This window comes from Camelina sativa, chromosome 14, assembly GCF_000633955.1.
Source record: "Camelina sativa cultivar DH55 chromosome 14, Cs, whole genome shotgun sequence".
NCBI classification, from domain to species: Eukaryota; Viridiplantae; Streptophyta; class Magnoliopsida; order Brassicales; family Brassicaceae; genus Camelina; species Camelina sativa.
Genome location: NC_025698.1, coordinates 12,094,351 through 12,118,517, shown reverse-complemented (window position 1 = coordinate 12,118,517; position 24,167 = coordinate 12,094,351). Strand labels below are relative to the sequence as shown.

Genomic DNA, 24,167 nt, shown 5'->3' with positions numbered 1-24,167 from the left:
AATCTGAGTTTTTCAAGGCTGATGCTACGAGTTCCAAACCACCGTTTGTGATTGTTCTTCCTCCTCCTAATGTTACAGGAGCATTGCATATAGGCCACGCACTAACATGTGCAATCGAGGATACACTGATTCGTTGGAAGAGAATGTCTGGCTTTAATGCTTTGTGGGTTCCCGGGTTTGACCATGCTGGTATTGCTACACAGGTTGTGGTGGAGAAACATCTCAGCCGTGAAACAGGAATGACCAGGCATGACTTTGGCCGTGAGGAATTGGAGAAGCTGAAAGATACCCAACCAGGTAATCTTCAGGATGTGTTGGCCCTGAGTTACGAATCTTTAGACGATGAAGAAAAGAAAGTATTCCTCGACATTGCGTGTCTCTTTCTCAGAATGACAATTTCAAAAGAAGAAGTTGTCGAGGTACTGAACGGATGTGGGTTTAACGCTGAGGCTGCTCTCAGTGTCCTCAGACAGAAATCTCTTGTTAAGATCTTTTCAGACGATACTCTTTGGATGCATGATCAGATTAGAGACATGGGTAGGCAAATGGACCTTACAGAAATTCCCGGTGATCCTAGAATGCGAAGTAGACTCTGGGATCGTTCTGAAATTATGACCTTATTGAACAATATGAAGGTATTTATATCTACAATTGTATATATCATTTTGTATTTGACTTCCATCCTCATGATCTTTTTTTCTTTAATGCGATAACAGGGAACATCATCCATCCAAGGAATCGTATTTGACTTCAGAAAGAAGTCTGCTTGGGACCCGACTGCAGAGGATATTTCGTTGTGGAATCTTCAGAGCAATCCGGGCATCAAATCTCTATATAGTTACCTGAAGAATAAATTTATATCATCTCAAGAAGAGGAAAAGCCAAAATGTTATGAAAGCACCATTCGGGTAGAGCCTTTCGTACCAATGAATAAGTTGAGACTTCTTCAGATTAATCATGTGAACCTGGAAGGAAATCTAAAACTCCTTCCATCTGAACTCAAGTGGATACAGTGGAAAGGTTGCCCATTAGAAAATCCCACCGGATTTTCTTGCTGGGCAACTTGCTGTTCTTGATCTTTCAGAGAGTAGAATAAGACGAATCCAGAGTATGCGTAGCAAAGGGGTAAGGCTTTTTTATTTCCTCACAGGCCTATACTAGGGCAAGTATATATATATACAGAGTTTAAGTTAGAGTCTCACTGCTAAAAATAGTTATTTCTGATTTTCAGGTTGATGAGAACTTGAAGGTTTTAAATTTGCGTGGCTGCCACAGCTTAGAAGCCGTTCCTGATTTGTCAAACCATAAAGCCTTAGAGAAGCTTGTTCTTGAGCGATGCAACCTCCTGGTGAAGGTTCCTAGATCAGTTGGTAATCTAAAAACATTACTTCAGCTAGACCTCAGAAACTGTTCAAATCTTTCTGAATTTCTTGTGGATGTTTCTGGGCTGAAGCGTCTTGAAAAACTTTTCCTCTCTGGCTGTTCAAATCTGAGTGTGTTACCAGAAAACATTGGTGCCATGCCATGTTTGAAAGAGCTCCTTCTTGATGGACCTGCAATAAAGAAGTTACCGGAATCCATTTACCGCCTCGAAAATCTTGAAAAGCTTAGTCTAAAGAGTTGCAGATCTATTAAAGAACTACCTTTGTGCATAGGAACATTGACATCGCTGGAAGATTTATATCTTGATGGTACTGCATTGCAAAATCTTCCGAATTCTATTGGATATCTAAAAAACCTCCAGAAGCTACATCTGATGCATTGTGCATCCCTTTCCAAGATACCTGACACTATTAATGAGCTCAAATTGTTGAAGGAATTATTTGTCAATGGATGCGCAGTGGAAGAGCTACCTCTAAACCCTGGTTCACTGCAATGTCTGACTGACTTCTCAGCAGGAGGTTGCAATCTTTTGAAACAAATTCCCAGTTCAATTGGTGGTTTAAATTCTCTTCTACAGATACAGTTGGACAGGACCCCGATTGAAACTCTACCAGAGGAGATTGGTGCCCTGCACTTTATTCGCAAACTTGAGTTGAGAAACTGTAAATCCCTGAAGTTTCTACCTGAATCAATCAGAGATATGGACACACTCCAGAGCTTATATCTTGAAGGCTCTAACATAGAGAAATTGCCGGAAGATTTTGGCAAGCTGGAAAACCTAGTTGTACTCCGAATGAACAACTGTAAAAAGCTTAAGAGGCTTCCTGAATCATTTGGAGACTTGAAATCACTTCACCATCTGTCTATGCAGGAAACTTCGGTGACAAAGTTGCCAGAAAGTTTTGGGAACCTTTCAAATCTAAGGGTATTAAAGATGTTGAAGAAACCTCTTTTTAGAAGTTTTGAAAGTGAAGAACCTCATTTTGTGGAAGTACCATATTCGTTCTCAAACCTCATGTTGTTTGAGGAAATGGATGCTCGTAGTTGTGGAATATCCGGTAAAATCCCAGATGTTGTTGAGAAGATGTCGTCTGTGAAAATACTGAATCTCGGGAATAATTATTTTCACAGCCTTCCATCTAGCCTCAAGGGGTTATTAAATCTCAAAAAGCTTTCATTGTATGACTGCCGAGAGCTCAAGTGTCTCCCTCCTCTTCCCTGGAAACTGGAGCAGCTAAGTCTGGCAAACTGCTTTTCGTTGGAAAGTATATCCGACTTTTCCAACCTTAAGGTATTGCATGAGCTCAATCTCACAAACTGTGAGAAAGTGATTGATATTCCAGGCCTAGAGCACTTGACGGGTCTGATAACATTATACATGAATGGATGTAACTCCACATTCTCCCTTGCAGTAAAGAAAAGACTCTCCAAGGTGATTCTACAAACTCTATAGAATCTCAATTAGGTGAATCCCAAAGGTCTGTTAAATAAAACTTGCTTATCTCATTGCAGGCTTCTTTGAAATTGCTGAGGAATCTGAGCTTGCCTGGAAACAGAATCCCGGACTGGTTCTCACAAGGCCCTCTCACGTTTTCAGCTCAACCAAATAGAGAGCTAAGAGGAGTAGTCCTTGCTGTTGTTGTGGCTCTTAAGCAGGAAACGGGAGATGACTACCAGCTGCCTGATGTGTTGGAGGTTCAAGCCCAAATTCTCAAACTTGGCCTAGCCTTATGCACCCACACATTGCACCTCTCTGGAGTTCCTAGAACAAGTAATGATCAACTCCACATCTGCCGTTACTCAGCTTTGCACCCATTGGTTATGACGATGAAAGACGGGTATACCATCCAAGTGATCAAAAGACAACCGCCAATCAAACAAGGCGTGGAGTTAAAGATGCATGGGATTCATCTGGTTTACGAAGGGGATGATGATTTTAAAGGCGAAGAACATTTATTAACCGAGTCACAGTTAACCGTCTCTCAGAAGCTTGCCAATTTTTTCAGATCTTTCGACGAAGGTGAAGCCAGCTCAGAAAGTGAATCTACTGTTACATGATCTGCTACCCACAAAGAAGTTATCAAACTGCTCACAGTCAATCTTATCGATACAAACCGTTGTTGCTCAGATATGATGATGTTTCCTTCAAACAAGTAAGCCACTAAATAGAAACACTAAAAACATTTCTTTATAGTTTTCCTACTATATTCCCTCAGAACCAGACATATTAAGGAAGCTATGATGAAAAAAGATGATAAAAATTCAAATGTTATAACCTTCATTATAGACTATTGTTTATTCTTTTCTTCACTGCATATATGATTTACATTTTTCTAATATATACAAGCTATGATGAAAAAAAATAATAAAAATTCCTTTGAAGGCTTCAATCTTCACAAAATCAATGCGTAGAAAATATATATAATAAAACTTGTTGTTGCCTGTGAATGTTGATCAGAATTGTTTTACACATGAAACTGCACGACGTTTTCGGTTTGGAGAAGAGTCATGTCGTTGTTTAGGATTATGACTGAAGAATTAAAACATAAAATTTGGTAAACACTAAAGTCTAAAACTAATAGTATAAAACTTGTAATACAGATTCACGTGAAGAGTTCCTGCATCCTATTGACTTTGAAAACTTGATTTCGAAGAAGAAAGATCGGGAGATGATGAAGACCGGCACCTCTGTTTTCAATCCGCGTTCGAGGATCAAGTGGGACACATTCCTCAGTTTCCAAAGAGACACGAGCCACAAATTCACGGATCGTCTCTATGAAGCGCTCGTCAAGGAACAGGTCCGGGTTTGGAACGATGATGTGGAAGGTGGGGATCATGATGAGCTACGTCCAAGTCTCGTGGAGGCTATAGAGGACTCGGTGGCTTTTGTCGTAGTCTTATCCCCTAACTACGGTAACTCTCACCTGCGCCTCGAAGAATTAGCTAGGCTCTGCGATCAGAAAGCAGTTCTGAAACGTCTGCTGTTGCCGATCTTTTATGAGGTCCAACCATGGGAAGTTCGGACACATGATGACGGTCCTTTCAAAAAAGTTTTTGAAGATCTTTCGAAAACATTTGGTGAGGAGAAGATACAACGATGGAAAAAAGCTATGACTTTAGTCGGAAATATCTCCGGATTGATTTACGGGTATGACTTCATCAATTCCTAATCTCCATTTTTTTTTTATGTTTGGTATACTTTGCGTCTTTGACATATATACATCTCATATAAAACTTTTAAGCGTTAATTCAGGTGGGTTTTTATTTTGTGCTTTTGATTAGTAAAGATGATTTGTTGATCTAGCAGTTCTCTTCTTGACTTCAAAGCGTGGATCTTTTGGTTTTCAGATCTTTATGTTTCTTAAGATCATCATCATTAACTATATTGGAGAAGATCAAAACTTGTTCTCTTATAGTCTTTTTAACACCTAACGCAAAAAAAATTTGATTGGCTAGGCAGAACTGTATGGCGTACGGCTGACAAAATCATATATATAAAAATAAGGTTTCGGTCTTTCTTTATCGGTTGATTTTTCTTTAATATTTTCTAATTTTTTATTTGATTTCTAATTATTTAATTATTTTAAATAATATTTAAGACCTAATTAACACAATGGATTTAACTCACATATTAAAATAAAACTATAACTGAAAATAAAATAAATTATGCATTAATCATATACAACCATTCAATTTTATTCAAAAACATTAAATTATTATTGTAACTCCATAATTCTAAATGTAACTTCCATCAATTCTTATCATATAAATAAGCATTCTCCCATTCTCACATATTGGCATTCTTTTACTTTCTCATTTTCACATTCTCTCATTCTCTTCCACTTCTCACATTCTCTTCCATAATACCTCAAATCATTTTTCATTTTTTTTGTTTTCAATTTCTTATTTTTGCTGTATAGGTTACAAAAAAAACAAATAAAATATCATTGTAATTTTTAATGCTAAATTTTAATTTTAGAGACTACATGATATGTATTATATATTGTTCTTATTTTTAAAGATTCATCTCCATTATCTATTTGGATTATCATCTTATATGTAATCATTCTCTTCTCCTCTCTCACCAATATCAAATGTTGTTATATCTCATATGTGTTGTAAGAGTTTGATTCTATATTTTAATTTAGAAAGTATTATATATATTTAACATTGTTTTCAATTTTTATTTTATTTAGATAAAAATTAAATATTTCTTTTATATTTATTGCCTTTCTAATCTATTCATAGTTATTTTTTAAATTTCCATAGTTAAATTTAAATTAACATATGTTGGATTTAACAAAACAAATCAAGTTTATTTGAGAATTAGATGTTCCTATTCCTTTTAAATGATCAATGTATAACATATTATACTTTTGAATCAAATTATGGACCCACCAACACTCACTTTTAAATTAAATGAGTTTTAATTTTAGGAGTTGGAAAAGTATAAAAGTTTGTTTGTAATTCCCATAATAATATCATTGTAGTGTTCTCAATGAATTTAATTTAATATAATATAACATGTTAAAAATGTATTAGTATGCACTTAATTGCACTTTTGTAACTCTCAAATAGTTACCTTTGATACATCGATTTCTAAATTATCTATTAAAAAAAAGACATATATCTCACTATAACCCTCATAGCCTCATATTTCAAATCTCACATAATTTTATAAATTCTACAATATCATTATGTTTCCTTGATTTAACCAATGATATCTTAAATAAATAAAAATTTCAGTTTATTTTAATAGGATATACATATAATATATGATATATAGTTTAATTATTTTCTTCTATATGAAACATTATCATTTCATATAAATCAAAGTCCATACACAATTAAAGACTTTAAGATAATAACCTAATAAAGTAGTTGCTGTTTTTTTAATTTTATTTTTCTGGAAAATGTATTAGTCTAATAATCTATGGTTAGACTCATTTAGTTATATATGTATGAGACACTGCAAACCTACTGTTTATTATTTTAATTTTTTCTTAATTTAAACATTTTAAATCTCTTTAAATTATCACCATAATTAAATAAAAAATATGCATAACTACACCACAAAATAAATTATGAAAATATATATCACAGTAATTTTAAAATATGACTATACTTACAAAAATATACGGCATATGGCATATAAGATACAACATGATTTAATTACACTAAATATATTATTTCAAAAGAAAATTTGATTTCTTTACTTTAGTTAAATTCATATTTACTTTAGTTAAATTCATACAGAATGAACAACTCACGCGTAGTGAGCTAACATCTAGTATATGTTAAAACTCTAGGAAACAAAACAATATTAAAAATCAGTATATATTATAGAAATTGAGAAAATCTCTAACTACTAACAAGTTTTAAAATGCTAACGTACATGACATGAGATGCAGAGTTGACCAAATTAAAATAAACATATAAAAAAGAAAGAAAGTGGCACTTAAAATTTTTAAAAGATCCATCTCTGCTTTCAAAGCCAAAGGTAATGAGATTTCAAAGGAGTTGACTAGAAGCTTGTTGAGGATCAGAGGGAGATGGAGACTGGAGGCGTTGTTCCGCATAGGCTCAAGTTCGAGATATTTCTAAGCTTCCGAGGCAAAGACACGCGCGACAACTTCTGTGAGCGTCTCTACGTCGCTCTTAACGGGAAGCAAAAGGTCCGGGTCTTCCGGGACAACGAGGGCATGGAAAGAGGGGATGAGATCGGTCCAAGTCTCTTCGAAGCCATCGAGGACTCGGCCGCATCCGTCATCGTCTTATCCCGTAAATACGCTAACGCTACCTGGTGTCTAGATGAATTAGCTACCCTCTGCGATCTTAGAAGATCATCTCTGAAACGTCCCATGGTACCTATCTTTTACGGGGTTGATCCCTCCGACGTCCGCAAACAGAGCGGTAAATTCGCCAAGCATTTTAAAAAACACGAGAAAAAACATGACGATGAGACGATTCAGCGATGGAGGCGAGCTATGAATTTTGTTGGAAATATCCCTGGATTTTTTTGCGCGTAGGACTCACTCCACTATCTCATCATCATCATCTCTCTCTAACCATCCCATTTGCATTTGTATATCATTCATGTAGATATATATACTCGGTTGAATTAAGTTTTTTGGTTTTTTTTTTTTTTATATTTTGGCAGAAAAGAGACTGCTGAAGATGACAAGGATGGCAAAAACAGAAAGAACGTAGATGACATGATTGAGCAGGTGGTAAAAAACGTTTTAGCTAAAGTGAGGAATACGCCAGAGAAAGTGGCAGACTACACTGTTGGGCTGGTAAAATCTGTGAAGGACTTGATGAATCTGTTGGACATCGAATCCAGTTCTGGCGTTCAGGTCCTGGGGCTTTACGGTATGGGTGGTATTGGAAAGACGACCCTCGCAAAATCCTTCTATAACAAGATCATTGTCAACTTCAAGTCTCATCGAGTTTTCATCGAAAGTGTTAGGGAAAAATCATCGGACCAAGATGGTTTAGTCAATCTACAAAAAACTCTCATCAAGGAACTTTTCGGTTTGTTACCTGAAATAGAAGCTGTTAGCAGAGGCCGGGAAATAATAAAACGAAATGCTCGTGAAAAGAAGATTCTTGTGGTTTTGGATGATGTTGATGACGCAGACCAGGTTGATGCCTTGGTTGGTGAAACTGGATGGTATAATGAAGGAAGCGTTATAGTCATCACTACCAGAGATGAAGAGGTTCTGAGTAGGCTCTCAGTGAAACTACGATATGAGGTCAAGTGCTTGACTGAGATGGAGGCATTGAAGCTGTTTAGTTTCTATTCACTACGTAAAGAAAAACCACCAACAGAGAGTTTATTGGACTTGTCCAAGAAGATTGCCGAGGCGACGGGGCGTTTGCCACTGGCTGTTAAACTGTTTGGTTCTCATTTGTATGACAAAGACGAAGACGAATGGCAAGTTGAACTAGAGAAGCTGAAGCATTTCCAGCCAGACAAACTTCATAGTGTTCTGTCTCTGAGTTTCGAATCTTTAGACGATGAACAAAAGAAAATATTCCTTGACATTGCATGTCTCTTTCTCAAAATGGAAATAACGAAAGAAGAAGTTGTCGACATTTTAAAAGGATGTGGGTATCACGCTGAGGTTGCCCTCAGTGTCCTCAGACAGAAGTCTCTCCTTGAGATCATGAAAGACGATACTCTGTCGATGCATGATCAGATCAGAGACATGGGTAGGCAGATGGTCCTTAAAGAAAGCAGAGATGATCCTGAAATGCGTAGTAGACTTTGGGATCGTGGTGAAATAATGAACGTATTGGACTATATGAAGGTATATATTTATATCTATATACCTACAGAGTTATGTATCATTTGTATTTGACTTACATTCTCATGACCGTTTTTTTTTCTGTAATGAGATAACAGGGAACAACATCCATCCGAGGAATCGTGTTTGACTTCAAAAAAAAGTTTGTAAGGGACCATATTGCAGAGGAAATTGTGTCGACGAATCTACAGAACAATCAGGGCAGGAAGTCCATGTTTGAGTCACTGAAGAATATGTTTGTAAGACTTCCGGTAGAAGAAAAGCCAAAAAGGTCTGAAATCACCATTCCCGTAGAGCCTTTTGTACCAATGAAGAAGTTGAGACTTCTTCAGATTAACAACGTGGAACTGGAAGGAAATCTTAAACTCCTCCCATCTGAACTCAAGTGGATACAGTGGAAAGGTTGCCCAGAATATCTCCCTCCGTATTTTCTTGCTAGGCAACTTGCTGTTCTTGATCTTTCAGAGAGTGGAATAAGAGAAGTCCAGAGCGAGCTCATCAAAAGGGTAGGCTTTCTTATTTCCCGAAACATGAGCAAGTATATATAGTTGGAGTTAGAGTTTCAACTGCTAACATATATAGTTCTTTCTGTTTTTTCAGGAGGACAAGTACTTGAAGGTTGTAAATTTGCGTTGTTGCCACAGCTTAGAAGCCATTCCTAATTTATCAAACCATAAAGCCATAAAAAAGCTTGTTCTCGAGCGATGCAACCTCCTGGTGAAGGTTCCTAGATCAGTTGGTAATCTGAAAACATTACTTGAGCTGGACCTCAGAAACTGTTCAAATCTTTCTGAATTTCTTGTGGATGTTTCTGGACTGAAGCATCTTGAAAAACTTTTCCTCTCTGGCTGTTCAAATTTAAAAGTGTTACCAGAAAACATCGGTGCCATGTCATGCTTGAAAAAGCTTCTTCTGGATGGTACTGCGATAAAGAAGTTACCAGATTCTATACTCCGTCTCCAAAATCTTGAAAAGCTTAGTCTAAGTGGTTGCGTATTTTTCCAAGAGCTACCTTCGTGTTTAAAAACATTGACATCACTGGAGAAGCTATATCTCGATGATGCTACTGGACTGCAAAATCTTCCGAGTTCTATTGGAGATCTGAAAAATCTCCAGAAGCTGCATTTGAGGCGATGCATATCCCTTTCTGAGATTCCTGACACAATCAATGAGCTCGTATCATTGAAGGAACTATTCATCAACGGAACTGGGGTGAAGGAGCTACCTCTAAGATCAGGCTCTCTATCACGTTTGACTGACTTGTCAGTAGAAGGTTGCCAATCTCTGAAACAGGTTCCAAGCTCAATTGGTGGATTACATTCTCTTCTTGTACTTCAGTTGAACAGAACACCAATTGAAGCTTTACCAAAAGAGATTAGTGGCTTTCACTTTATTCACCAACTTGAGTTGAGGTATTGCGAATCTCTAAAGGTTTTGCCTGGATCAATTGGAGATATGGACACACTCCGTAACTTATACCTTGAAAGCTCTAACATTGAGGAACTACCGGAAGAGTTTGGCAAGCTGGAAAACCTTGTCACACTCCGAATGAACAAGTGTAAAATGCTCAAGAGGCTTCCTAACTCATTTGGAAACTTGAAATCTCTTCATCATCTGTACATGGAAGAAACTTCGATCGTAGAGTTGCCAGAAAGTTTTGGTAACCTCTCAAAGTTAATGGTATTGAAAATGCTGAAGAAGCCTCTACATAGAAGTGATGCACCAGGTACAACAAACAAAGAACCTCATTTTGAAGAATTACCAAGTTCTTTCTCAAACCTCTTGTCGCTTGAGGAACTGGATGCTCGTGGTTGGGGGATATACGGTAAAGTCCCAGATGTTGAGAAAATGACGTCTCTAATGACACTGAACCTGGGGAATAATTATTTTCACAGTCTCCCGTGTAGTCTCAAGGGTTTATCAAATCTCAGAGAACTTTCATTGTATGACTGCCAAGAGCTCACTTGTCTTCCCCCTCTTCCATGTAAACTGGAGAAACTAAACCTGGCAAACTGCTTCTCGTTGGAGAGTATGTCCGACCTTTCAGAGCTGACGATCTTGCATGACCTCAATCTCACAAACTGTGTGAAACTGAATGGTGTCCCAGGCCTAGGGGAGTTGACGGGTCTGAAACGATTATACATGAGCGGCTGTAACTCCAGCTTATCTAGTGCGGTAAAGAAAAAACTTTCTAAGGTGATTCTTCAAACTCCAAGAAAATCTCAATCAGTTTAGTAGTATCAGTTTTTGTTAACAACTCGCTTTGCAATGCAGGTTTCTTTGAAAATGCTGCAGAATCTTAGCTTGCCTGGAAACAGAATCCCGGAATGGTTCTCACAAGGCCCTGTCACATTCACAGCTCAACCGAACAGAGAGCTCAGAGGCGTAATCCTGGCTGTTGTTGTGGCTCGTAAACATGAAACCGGAGGTGACAACCAGCTGTCTGATGTGGTGGAGGTTCGAGCCCAAATTCTCCAACTTGATCTCAAGCACAAATATTCCCACACATTGCACTTGTGTGGAGTGCCTAGAACAAGTGATGATCAACTCCACATCTGCCGATACTCAGCTCAGCACCCAATGGTTACGATGTTGAAAGATGGGTACACCATACAGGTGATCAGACCAGAAGAAAAATTCAAACAAGTTGAGATGAAGATGCATGGAATCCATCTGGTTTACGAAGGGGATGATGATATTACAGGAAATGAAAATCGCTTATCCGAGACATTGCAAACCGTTTCTCATAAACTTGCCAACTTTTTCAAAGAAGGTGAAACGAGCTTAGAAGTTAATTCTACCGTTACATGAACTGCTAGTCTGCTACCCCAGAGAAGTTAAGAAAACTGCACACAAACTGTTGCTCAAATTGTCCCGCTCGATACTGCAACAGATGATGGTACTGTCCGTCTCTTTCTTGTGAATGTCCAAGAATGTTGCGTTTCTTTTTCTCAACTTTGCATAATAATGACAGTAGGAGCATATATGTAAAATGTAATTCTATTGTTCTACATTAAAAATAAAAATAAAAAAGATGAAATGGAAACCAAATTTGTATATTCTTACCTTCTTTCTTTATGTAAGTGTATATTATTGAATGACACCTAAAATATGGACGGTTCCAATATTGACACTCTACTTTCTTTGGATGAAGGAAAAGTTTCGATCAAATAGTGAAAAATATTTGACTTGGGAGACTGGAGAGTGAAGAGAATCAATTGGATGAAGTCTATGTTGATCTGATCTGCCAGATTTCAATCACTCAGTACCAAAATAATTCGACTTTCACAGCTTGTCACAGTAACAAACAAGAAAGTAACAGATTGTCAAAGGAAATGGTGACAAGACGATAGCATTATTCAAAGATGAGAAGTGGGGTCGAAGTTCATGTGTCCATGCTTCAGTCGAGACGCAGACATCTCTACATCTGCCTCCAACATACCCGTTTCTTTTAACTCTCTTGTCTTTATTATTAGACCAAAACCCCACATCTCGTCCAAAAGATATCATCATCACAACATAACAAACTAAGGATTGACTCTTTTGACCATTAAAGAATTAAAGATGAAATTAACAGTCAAAAACAGCTTCTTCAACGTTTCAACTCCAAGGCATAATCTATAAGGAATTAGACCAAATGGCAAAGTAGGAGGGCAAGACGAACTTGTTAACTTTTGTACATACAATTATGAAACATGACAGAAATCTTCTCATTTCATCAGAAGAGGTTACATACATTCCAAAGAGTACATTGATGACCCAACGAATGTACAGAATTATACGGTAGGAGGATAGAAGACAAACAAGAGTAGACACTGTTAAAAACTAAGAACAGTAGGGAAGGAACAAAGAATGAGATATAAAGTAAAAAAAAAAGGCTTTTGATACAAAGTAGATTTATCATACCTTTTTAGCGCTTAAGCTGCCAAAAAAAAAAGAGACTACTTTCAGTTTCATACTCAAGCTTCTTGTTTGTTGAAGACCAGTGGAAATTCATCGTAATGCTCAGAAACACCGTGTTTATCTGCCATGCTCTTCAAAGATTCATACACTTGAATCATCGTTGGCCTTTCCTTAGGCCTTGACACAACACAGCCACATGCGATTTTCAAGAACTGCAATATCTCTTCATCATGTCCTTTACCACATATGCTTCTATCGATAGCGTCTTTGCTTCTACCCGTACCCAAATACTGACTCACCCAATCAACCAAACTCCCTTTAAACCCTTCCACACCATTAATAACAGACAAAGGCTTTTGTCCTGTAACCAATTCAAGAAGCACAATCCCAAACCCATACACATCTCCTTTCAAAGATGCAACCATAGTGCTTGAATACTCAGGCGCCACATAACCTAACTCCCCCAAATCCCCATTATTGAACGAGCTATCGTTAGAATCACGAGATCCAACCAGCCTAGCCAATCCGTAATCAGTAATCCGAGCGTCATAATCATCATCAAGTAGTATAACATTGGAACTAATAAACTGATGCAAATACGGCGGTTGGCATCCATGATGCAGCCAAGCTAACCCTTTAGCAGCGCCCACACCAATATTAAGCCGAGTCGGCCAATCCAAAATAGCATCACACAATCCACCATTATGCAACTGAGAGAACAACGTGCCATTAGACATATGCTTATACACCAACAGTCTCTCATCTTCCACAACACAATAACCTAAAAGCGGCACCAAATTCGGATGTCTAATCTCTCCTAACCTACTCATCTCCGACCTAAACTGTTTCTCACCAAACCCACAAGCGCTAAGCCTCTTCACCGCAAGTGCAGACCCATCAGGTAAATCAGCTTTATACGAAACACCAGTTCTAGACGAAACATCGATATTCCCTGAACTAAAATTATTCGTAGCAGCCATTAAATCACCTAATTTGATCTTCACAATAGGTTTCTGAAACAAAGTAACCTGAACAAGCTTATGTGACCTCAACAAACCAATCCAATCACTATCATCTTTAGATTTCCCAGCACCGTAACCTCTCTTCTTCCTACTACCTTCTCTAATAAAGAACCACCAGAAAATCACTAAACCAACACACAAAGATCCAACAGCCCCAATCACACCAGCCACTATGATAATACTCAGGTTCCTCCCGTTCAACGCACCACACTTTGACAAAGGCTTCCCACAAAGTCCGTTATTACCACTAAAATCATCTTCTCCAAACCTCGAAAGCTCAGAAGGAATCGAACCGGAGAGATCGTTACCAGCTAGTGAAAGACGTCTAAGCCGATCTAATCGACTCAACTGAGAAGGAATCGAACCAGAAAGCTTATTATCACTCAAAACCAAAGCGTTTAGAAACTTACACTCAACGATCTGAGTAGGAATCGATCCGCCAAGGTTATTCCCAGATAGATCTAACGTAACGAGATAAGGAAGCCAAGAACAGATTTGAGAAGGAATCGAACCGGAGAGATCGTTTCCGGAGAGATCTAGAGACTGTAAACTACGACAAAGCTTAAGAGACTCAGGAATCTCACCGGCGAGCTGCATCGATTGGAGCTGGAGAGAGATGATACGATTCTCTTTCTCGTTCCAGCAGGAAACGCCGCTGAGTTTACAAATCGAAGAAGCGGAGGAGTTTGGGAAAGACCATGAGGTGAGTCGAGAAGAAGGATCCGTGAGCGAGTTTTTCAAACCTTGGAGACAGAGAACGTCGTCTTCTGCTGAAGATGATGAACAGAGTAAGGTGGTGATGAAGAGAAGTGTAATGAAGATCTTCTTCATGATAATAATAATAATAATAAAAAAAAAAAAGGGGGATCTAGTTCGGTGGTCTTCTAGGGTTAGAAGCAGAGAAGGAGAGGGAGAGAGAGCTTTCTATGGCGGAAGAAAGTTCATTGACTGTGTGATGATACTGAGAGGAGAAAGGGAAACTTTTGACTTTTTTTTTTTTTTTTTTTTTTTTTTTTTTTTTTTTTTTTTTTTTTTTTTTTTTTTTTTGTTTTCTTAGTAACTTTTAGTGGAAATTATTAGTATTTTATCTTTTTTTTCTTGTTTTTTTTGGTTTGTTTGGTATTTTGATGGTTTGTTTTGTTTGGAAAAAAAAAGAATCTGATAACAAAACGACGCAGTTTGGAAAAGAAAAAAAGCATGTGTTTAAGAGAAGATGATGTATATATGTAACTAAGTCAGTCAGTCTCTCTACTAGTCTCCATGTTGTCATTGAAAANTTTTTTTTTTTTTTTTTTTTTAATGCAAACTATACAATAAGAATTTTTGGATTGTATGGTTTTTAAATTTCTTGTGTATTATTGATAGGTTTTGCCTTAAAAATCAGTCATTGTAAATTTGTAATTTTACTCCAACATATCAATTGATGGAAAAACTTTGAATTTGCATCTACTAGTAATGTGACTTAATTGAGATTATTTGTTTGTGAAAGGTTGGCTGGTAATAAATAAGTCACAAGAGTTTGGAACCTGTTATAAAGAAAAAGACAAAAATGAGAAGCATGTATGCACATACTCTTTATTTTTTTTTTTTTTTTTTTTTGACAACTTAAATAAGCCAAAACCCAAGAACATTGTTTGCGATTCTTAACTTTTGTTTATATGGACAAAAATATATATTATGAATGACATCAACCAAACAAAACAAGGATCGAAAGACTAATAAATTCATATAAGAACCCAAAGAAAAAAAAAGAAGAATTTTGCAGTGTTACCGAAATTTATACATGTGGTAAACTCTGAAAAAACAAAAGACATATGTGGTAAACTCTGAAAAAAACAAAAGATTAGAAGCCATTTCAATTCTTCCCACCACCAACCCAACAAAAAAAATGAAGTAACAAAAGAAGGAAATAATAATATAGACTTCGTATGTAAATCTCCTTGTCAAATGTAAAAATGAATGTACACATGATGAAGTTATCTCTCAGCAACCAACCAACCAACTAAACAAAAAAAAAGTCATTCCTGTTGTTGTTGCCTCTGCCACAGCAAATAACCAGTCACTTGATCAGCAAAATTCGACAATACCAAATCCTTCAATCCAGTATCCCACACTTCACAGAACCTTCTTTTCCAATCAGGCGGCTCAATGGCCTCTGTCCCTAGCCCCGGAGCTCGATCTTTAGACCCTTGGTTCTGATTCTCTTGCCAGTCCACAACATAAGTAGCCACTCTTCTGTAAAACTTTGCTTTAAAAGTCTCCCAAACTTGGTACTTGTAATGGTTCACTACCGCTACACTCTCCACCAAACTCATATGCCCTATTCCTTCTTTCAATTGAAAATGATGAACTTCGTTTAGCAATGAGCTCGTGAGCAACTCTGGTCGTATGATCGACTTATGCCTCTCGGGGTTCGCTTGTCTACAAGTGTAACCTACTGTCACGCCTTGTGATGGAACCGAGGTTAAACCGGATGGACCATAACTATGACATTCTGTTCTGATCTCTCCAACAAGATCCCATGAAGTGTAGTTTGATACAAGAGACTTCAAAGCGTTTTTACTCGGTAAGCCTTGAGAACGATGTGTAGGGAAGTAGTAGAACTCGTCAACATCAAAGAATCCAACCCAATTGCATTCTTCTTTCGCTCTAACCGCACAATGCGAGAAACCTGCTTCTTGAGTCTTGATCCAAGGCCAAACATGTCGACTCACATTGTAATTCTCCGAACTGAGCAACTCAATCTCATCTTGTATACCATCATCGCTGTTGTTGTCATATATAAACCAACGCTCGACACCAAGCCACGAGTGATACATGATCCACTCACGCAAGAACGGAGCTTGGTTCCAAAGCATTGTACAAACACAAAGCTCATGCTTATTATGAACCACACTCTTCTCGATCAAATCAGAACCGTAGAGTCTCGCAACCGAAGGCAAAGCAGGCGTAGTTCTTCCTCTAGGATCAATATGAATCACGCTCACACGAAACATCATCTCTGGATTTAGCTTCAAACTCTCAGGGGAAACACACCTCACAACTTCTTGCGCTGCAGCGAGAGCTTGAGTCACTTCTTTCTCATCCGAATCACCAATCTCGAATTGACACTTGTAGTAAGAAGGATCTGATTCCTTGTGAGGCCTTCGAGTCAATCCTTTAACAAACACAACCACCGTGTCACCATCAACCACGGCCTCGTAACCAATTTTTTCCCAATTATGAACACGACTGCTCTGCCTCTGCCTCTTCTTCGCCAAATCTCCACGGAATCGCAAATCAACAGATGAAGAGTAGTTCAAAGGAGCGTTAGGGCAACGAACAATGGATCTAAACTCATCGAATTCGTCACTAGAAATCGAGGGCAACACTAAAGTCTCTTCCTTTACTCCACGATACACACAAACTAGGTTTTTCTCATCACCTCTCCCGATCTTACTCGAGAGAATCAGCAACAAGTGGTCGGGGAATTGAACTCTGTCGTCAACTCTCAACTCAGGGAACTTAACGCCGCCGTGAAACGAACGGTGAATCGAATCCATGGACGATAAAACGGAGAGAGCAGGAACACGAAGAGACGGTCTCAGGGAATCGGAGCGAACAGAGAGTGTGGAGATACGGTCGGAAGATAAGAAGAAGAGCAAGACGAAGAAACAACAACAGAAGCATGAGATTAGATACCTTTGAGACAAGAACTGTGCTTTCAGTTGATGTTTGTTTCGTACTTTCCTCTTCTTCCCATTCTCATACTCCGTCATCTTCTTCTCTTCTCTTTTGCTTAGCCTCACAAAAATTAAAACTTTTTTTTTTTTTTGCTTCTGGTTGTTAGAAGAAACAGAACAAGGGTTCGTCGTGCTTAATAAAACACTGATCTGAAGAAGAAGAAGAGATCTGGTTTTTTTTTTGGGTTGCGCCGGCCGACAAAAGTACCTTTCTTCTTGTTCCTTTTTTTTTTTTTTATATATGTAAAGAGATTAAAGAAAGGAATATATATAATGGAATTTAATTACTTTATTCTCTGAAATCGTTTGTAAAGAATAAAAACGGAAATAATCGTTGTGATAAAGAAGGAAAGAAACAAGGAAGACGCGTTTTTGTATTTTTGAGTCGCGTTAGAAAATCTTGTTAACGCCACCGATTAGTAAGTAGTACTAATCATTTGCTCACTTTTGTGTTAATTAAAGTGATTAGTTAAGGAGTTTAGAGTTAACAAGTCATTTTCTTCTATGGCTTTATGATTTGTGTTAGTTTAATAATTAAGGCGAGAAAGATGCCACTAGTTGTGCGACTTGTGTCCAAAGATGCGAGGATGAGGTGGACCATATTCTCTCTCGTCTTTTTTCTTCTTTTTTTTCTAAGGGCTTTTGCAAAAAAAAAAGAGAGAGAGACGTATGATTCTGTGACAGTTGTGTAGTTGCGTAGTTGCGTGGTCTTTTAGTTTTTTTACGGCAAATAATTATTGTTTTTCAAGATTCGCTGGAGGATGAGGAAGAGGACCAAACCTCTTGGTACAAAAGCAAGCATGATTGTATAATTCTAAAGTAAAGGCTGCTAATGTGTGTAGCAACACGATTGGTCGGTGAGGAATATGTATGGTTTGATTAGTTTAATTTGGCTGTACAAATAAATAATATCAATGCGTTGAATGATGATGACATCAAAGATGAAATGGGTTGAACTTGAACCTAATTATATACTAGTATTTTAGATAAACCTGTTTGTATCTATATAGTATTCTTTAAATTAAGAATTGGTTAGGAAATGACACCTTTAAACGTTCAATTTGGTAAAACAAAATCTTGTGAACATGTTTTGTCACTATAGTAATAAGTATGCTCGACGACAAACTCTTTTCAGTACTTGATATTTTAATTAGTAAAAGATAATCAAATGGTTAGTTAAGTAGATTTACTTTGTGACGGTAAAAGATCTATGATATTAGTTTTGTTACGTCTCTTAAAAAATTGGCTTCTCACGAGTTCATCTTATTACAATGTAGGTCTTGATGGATGTGACGCTGAAGGCGATTGCTCTTCATCCATATTGCGTTGCCGACCTCGAAAGTTTGGTTCATTGATCAAATGGTGTGTTTTAAAGAAGTACATACAATTTTGCTAAGGGTATATTAGTCAATAATAATTCTTTCTTTGTATCATTGGATTTGAGATAGCTTGGTTTTGTCCTCTTTAACCGACGTCTAGTATTTCATTTCATTTTTAATCTAGTATTATAATGAGTTTAATACGTGTGTCTTGTGAAATTAATTATCGTGATTGTTATGGATTTTGTAAGATATACATAAAGGCATTCGGCATATATATTTAAATCTTTTCAAATAATATACGTATATAACAAATGTTGGAAAAGGACAAACGAAAAAGTGAGTGATGAATTATAGTACTAGTATATGTTTGATCCCAAATATTGATATGTTTTTGGTGGTCTTAGCCAATCAAATATCTTGCAGAGTAAACATGGTTTTTGTAACTAGAGTTTTGTTTAAAAAAAAAATAGAAATCATATAGTACTGATTAATAAGTCATATTTTAGAGTGTTGGTAAATAAAATAAAAAAAAATATTGATCGATTCTGTAATGAGTCATACATATTATATATATAAAAAAGAGATTAGCCAAAATTGGATATGAAGAACGTGGAGATTAGGTATAGGGTTTACTTTAGGATAGTGGGAAGTTGTCTTGCACATTACTTATTTGAATCGCTGGAATCATGTTCCTTTGTTCTCTTTCTCGCCCCCATTTTTTTTTTAATGTATAAATTATAACAAATGATTACATCCATTCTTTACCACAAAGTGATGAGCTAGTAGTTCTAGTATTAATGGAAGAGTCGCCTTGTTGGTCTAGGTCAAGGATCGATTCTCTCCAAATGCAGAATTACTCAGTTTTATTTCTTTGGCCACATGGGTATATGTCCATTGCTTACGGCCTATTTGCATACATGGGGAACCCTATCCGTAAAATACCCTCTCCCATAAAGATTAGTCTCAGACCCCTGCATAAGTATGGGGATTTACTCTCTCAATTAACAAAAAGAAATGGAATGTGCCTTCCATTACAATTATACATCCATTCTTAAATTTATATATCCCCCTTTATCATCATGTTTGTTATTCTTGTTTGGCTCTTTCTATTATGAATGATTGCCATTAAAACCAGCTACATTCTTCTTTCCGTATCCCATACTTTATCTTTGCTGTTTTATCATTTCTTATACTCCTGTCTTTATAGCATACACCAAAAAAAAAATCATAATATGTTCACAAAAAAAAACCATATACACTGGTACACAAGCATGTTATTATCCAATAGGGCTAATTTGTCTGCTAACCAAATTCTGGTATATAATTAAGAATATAGCTTAATAATTCAAAAAATTAAGTAAATAACATAAGGGGTAGAAATAATTACCAAGTGGGGTTTTAATGGTGGTGGAGGAAGGTGGCCAGAGGTGGTGGAGGTAGGTGGCCGGAGGTTGTGGAGGAAGGTGGCCGGAAGTGGCTAGAGGTGGTGGAGGTAGGTGGCCGGCCGGTGACCAAAGGTGGTGGTCAGAGGTGGCTAGAGGTGGTGGAGGTAGGTGGTCGGCCGATGATTGGAGGTGGTGGCCGGCCGGTAACCGGAGGTGGTGGACGGCAGGTGACCAGAGGTGGTGACCGGCCGGTAACCGGAGGTGGTAGCTCCGGCCGGAGGTGGTGGTGCGCAGTGGCCGAAGGTGGTGGTGCGCGGTGGTCGGAGATAGTGAACGGTGGTCGGAGGTGGTGGTGGATGGTGGTTGGTAGTAGTAGGAGATGGTGATAAACGGTGGTGATAGTAGAAGTAATTTTGTGATTAATATAGAAAATATATAGTATATAACAGTTTTATAGTTAGAATAGTTATCAAATGAATTAAAGATTTTTTGTTGGTTATACACTCAAATTTCTCTATCCAATATCCACAATGAGTCGGCTCCTAACAAAACTAAACTATATATAACCCTAGGCGTATAAATGCTGAGGCCATCGTCGATTATACACGGTAACTTCCAAAACACTTTAATTAAGCAATCCTCTACGTAAAATCTTTCTAATAAAATAGCTAGTATTATCTTCACATTATAAGAGACCAAAAAATAATAAGAAGAAGCTAATATTGAGTTTGAAGCTCCCAATACATTTTCTTTAACTTTTGGGTAAACTATCGATCGAACAACAATCTCCAATTTTTCACAATAAGTTCTGACGACTTGATTCCTCCACGGATCGGACAAGATTTATGTTTATGCTAGTGCTAGGTTTACGTAAAACCCAATAGATCTCAGAATTGCATATATAAATAGTTAAATACAATACAAACATCTTTTGGATATAGTAAATTAGTAATAAGAGAAGTTCCCAAAACAAGTCAAATTACTTCCACAATTATATGAAACGATGAGAAAAATGCATTAATCAAACTTGAAGATCTCTTTGTTAGGACCAAACCCTACTTAGATGGAATAGATTGAGCCGATTTGACTTCTGCTCCGAGTTTGGAACCATTGTTTTTTTGGTACTTTTCCAAAAAAAAATTCGTACCACATTACTGCCAATAAATGTTCCTCCTCTGGTTTCTACCAAAAAAAACAAAAGGTTCCTCCTCTGGAATTTTAAAAGTTACAAAATTCCACAACGATTGGGTCACAAGCTAACAAACCAAATTCAATCCCCTACATTTGGGCCCAATTGGGGCGGCCTTAAAATTAACATTAATAGAGCGAGACGATGAGTTGCAATTTCTGACCTCAAAGACCGACCACGTGCGGCTGTATACAGTTGATTAGTTGCATTGCATACAAGTATACAACAAACGAAAAGGAATCCAGCTGCTGACTCTTACTTTGACTTATTCGGTTGTACTTTTCCCTAGTCTGATGCGGTCTAGTTCGCTTTAACATCATGGACACAAGCAAAATTTCATATCAATACCGACTATGATTTTACTTTGTTTTGGTCTCCGGTCCGAAGACACTATCAAACCCAAAGATCCATAATAACCTCTTCTAGTTCTAGGTAATCCAAAACCAAAAAAATGGGATAAATGGCGTACATGATAATATTATTATTCAACATTTGCGGCCACCGGATTTGCCAACTGATTAAATGTTCCCTTTAATGGAGTATTTTTTTCGTTTTGTTTTTGTTTTGAAATTAGGTTCGTCCATTGCATCGCGGGACCATGATACTGAAAACAATGCAGGACTTTTTGTGGTAGTCATGTTTTTATCACCTACCTTATCTTATCATCCATTTATCACTATATGTAAAAAAATCGTTTTATTGTGTATGTATCAGACCGTCATATGAATAGGAGTTGGCATTCAATAATTTCTGACGCTGACATGACATATTATTATTGAGTGTAGTGAACTCATTTGTGTATTGTCTTGATTCTTACGTAGCGGCAAACCAATAATTCCTTTCTTTCCCAAAAGATTTACAGTACAGATCTCGGAGTAAAGAAACACAAACACAGTCACACAAATCTTTACATCTCTTCTTCTATTCATGGTTTTGTCAATAACTCTAATGCTGACATTACAATAAATATCAGATCTATTCACATGCATTTTAATCTTTTTGAAACTCTCTCTTGATTCACTCACTGATTAAATTAATAATACGAAGCTTCCTTTAACATGTGTGATCAGAGAGAGCTTAAAATTTCAAACAAGCGGTTTGAAGCAGAGCATCGAATCTGAGATTTGGCTCTTTTTGTTTTTCATTTTCAGCTTCTTGAGTCGGTGTCTGGTCAGCTTCATCACTCTCTTCCTCAAAAAAATTGAATCACTCAAGTGCACTCTTTCTCCGCTCTTTACTTCAAGTAGATAATCTGAATACGCAAAGCAAACCTTTAATAACCAAAGCTTCAGAGGGTAAAATAATCACTGAGGAAAGCAACTAAAAGATGCTTTTACCTGGTGGTTGGTTTCTGTAGTGTTGTATGCATAGAGTCTTGGAACTGGTCTCTTGGTGATCTCTTTTGAAAAACAGAACCTCCTCTTTGAATGTTGTTCGCGTCTGTTGTTGATACTCGGCCATGAGCAGCCATTTCACTAGCTGTGTTTCTAATCCGTGGTCTCTCCTCTGTCTTTTTCCAGAACTTGGGACTTAAAAACTCTGTACCAGGTAGTTTTGAACAACTCTCTCCCGCACAGCCACTACTATTCTTAGGAACTCTTCCGTTAGAAACCGCTAGATCGCATGATATTTCATCCAAAGCCATCTCTAGACCGCTGACACGAGACTCCAGAGACTGGATGCCACTCTGTGAGGTTCCCATAAATTTCTAAATCCAAAATGAAAAAAAATTGAAGTACTACATCAGTGAGGAGGACTGAGTCATCTTCATAACTAAACATTCCATTTACACTAATACCAATTGTATAATACCTGTAGTAGGTCTAAGAGACTAGACTGTTGATTCTCAATGAGAGCAAGCTGTTCCCGTATCAAAGACAGTTCCTCACTATCTTTCCTGCTCTCATCAACATCATCTTTACAATTCTTGGCAACAGAATCATAAGAATCACCATCGTCACTACCGCAAGGTGCAACCCTTGAGCCAGACTTCAAACCACCAAAGCCAGATACTTTGTTATCTTCCCGGCTTTTCTCAGAGATAGTATGTTTGATTATATCTGGTCCCCCTGGCCCTGAGTTCGCCGTCTCTTCCGATTCTACCGAAGATTGCTTAATCGGAGTAAACTGTGGTGGTCCCTTGTTGTTATCCACAATAGAGGCTACAGCTGCTAACATGGTCATATTCCCTTGATTTCTCTTTGGAAGGTTCTCCTTTTGTCTAGTTGCTGGATATGATCTATTCACAGGCACGGATGGGGACCTCTTCATCATAGGCGTTACTTTCTTTGGTCTCCCGGATTTAAAACCAACGTCCATTGTTGAACTTCTCGTGACTGAGGTAAAGCATCCAATGCTACTACCATCATCTGATAACCAAATTTGTAGAATTCAACAAGTTAAAACTTTTACATTTTCACTGTATCTATACAGAGACAACAAAGTCATGACTAGTACACATACCTGTTGAAGAAGATCTTGATGGAGATAAAGAAGCTTCATCATCATTTGAAACTTCCTTCCATAGATTCAATGCTCGATTCATAGTTTCTCTCACACTTTTCACCTACATTTGTATAATCCACTAAGCGTCAAAAACAGAACACATACCAAAATAAGTCTTTTTTTTTAAAACTTTTTTTACCTTATCAAATCTTCTGCTCTCAAGAGCCGCCGTGGAAGCTTTCTTGTATTGAGAAGCCAAGTCTTCAGCCGTCGCAACTTTACCCAACGCCTCCGCAGCAGACTTCCTCGCAGCCCAATCCTCGCAGCTTAAAAACTCAATCAAAACCGGAACTAACCAATCCAAAACCGGTTTAGTACCCGCACCACCGGCGGTAATGATACTCCCGACGGCACTCAACAACGCAGCTTTAGCTTTAAAACCTTCACTCTTAAGCAACTTCCCAATCTTAGGCAACGACTTCCTCA

At 37.6% G+C, this 24,167-nt stretch overlaps 5 protein-coding genes across 6 annotated transcripts in view; 2 read left to right on the top strand and 3 right to left on the bottom strand.

The window, feature by feature from the left end:
• On the top strand, positions 882 to 3,698 carry LOC104741124 (protein PopC-like). Its single transcript, XM_010461908.2, has 3 exons — positions 882 to 1,125; positions 1,232 to 2,815; positions 2,896 to 3,698. Exons 1-3 carry the CDS (start codon positions 1,111 to 1,113, stop codon positions 3,439 to 3,441), a joined length of 2,145 nt encoding a protein of 714 aa, XP_010460210.1. The 5' UTR covers positions 882 to 1,110; the 3' UTR covers positions 3,442 to 3,698.
• LOC104741125 (disease resistance protein TAO1-like) lies at positions 3,448 to 11,726 on the top strand. The gene is made up of 6 exons (XM_010461909.2): positions 3,448 to 3,536; positions 3,985 to 4,531; positions 7,544 to 8,696; positions 8,792 to 9,199; positions 9,294 to 10,889; positions 10,968 to 11,726. Exons 2-6 carry the CDS (start codon positions 4,053 to 4,055, stop codon positions 11,502 to 11,504), a joined length of 4,173 nt encoding a protein of 1,390 aa, XP_010460211.1. The 5' UTR covers positions 3,448 to 3,536; positions 3,985 to 4,052; the 3' UTR covers positions 11,505 to 11,726.
• LOC104741122 (probable inactive receptor kinase At1g27190) lies at positions 12,380 to 14,611 on the bottom strand. The gene has a single exon (XM_010461905.2). It carries the CDS (start codon positions 14,447 to 14,449, stop codon positions 12,653 to 12,655), a length of 1,797 nt encoding a protein of 598 aa, XP_010460207.1. The 5' UTR covers positions 14,450 to 14,611; the 3' UTR covers positions 12,380 to 12,652.
• Positions 15,330 to 17,662, bottom strand: LOC104741121 (glycosyltransferase family 92 protein At1g27200-like). Its single transcript, XM_010461903.2, has one exon. It carries the CDS (start codon positions 17,374 to 17,376, stop codon positions 15,637 to 15,639), a length of 1,740 nt encoding a protein of 579 aa, XP_010460205.1. The 5' UTR covers positions 17,377 to 17,662; the 3' UTR covers positions 15,330 to 15,636.
• The window catches only part of LOC104741120 (microtubule-associated protein TORTIFOLIA1-like), a 3,082-nt gene continuing 1,288 nt past the window's right edge, over positions 22,374 to 24,167 (bottom strand). The window contains exons 2-6 of one of the 2 annotated variants that reach the window (XM_010461902.2): positions 23,881 to 24,122; positions 23,700 to 23,802; positions 23,049 to 23,605; positions 22,574 to 22,944; positions 22,374 to 22,488 (exon numbers count right to left, since the gene is read on the bottom strand). In XM_010461902.2, the coding sequence (XP_010460204.1) occupies positions 22,476 to 22,488; positions 22,574 to 22,944; positions 23,049 to 23,605; positions 23,700 to 23,802; positions 23,881 to 24,122 (1,286 nt within the window). In that variant the 3' untranslated portion in view covers positions 22,374 to 22,475. Of the gene's footprint in view, positions 22,489 to 22,573; positions 22,945 to 23,048; positions 23,606 to 23,699; positions 23,803 to 23,880; positions 24,148 to 24,167 lie in introns of both variants that reach the window. The other variant, XM_010461901.2, reaches the window with a different exon arrangement.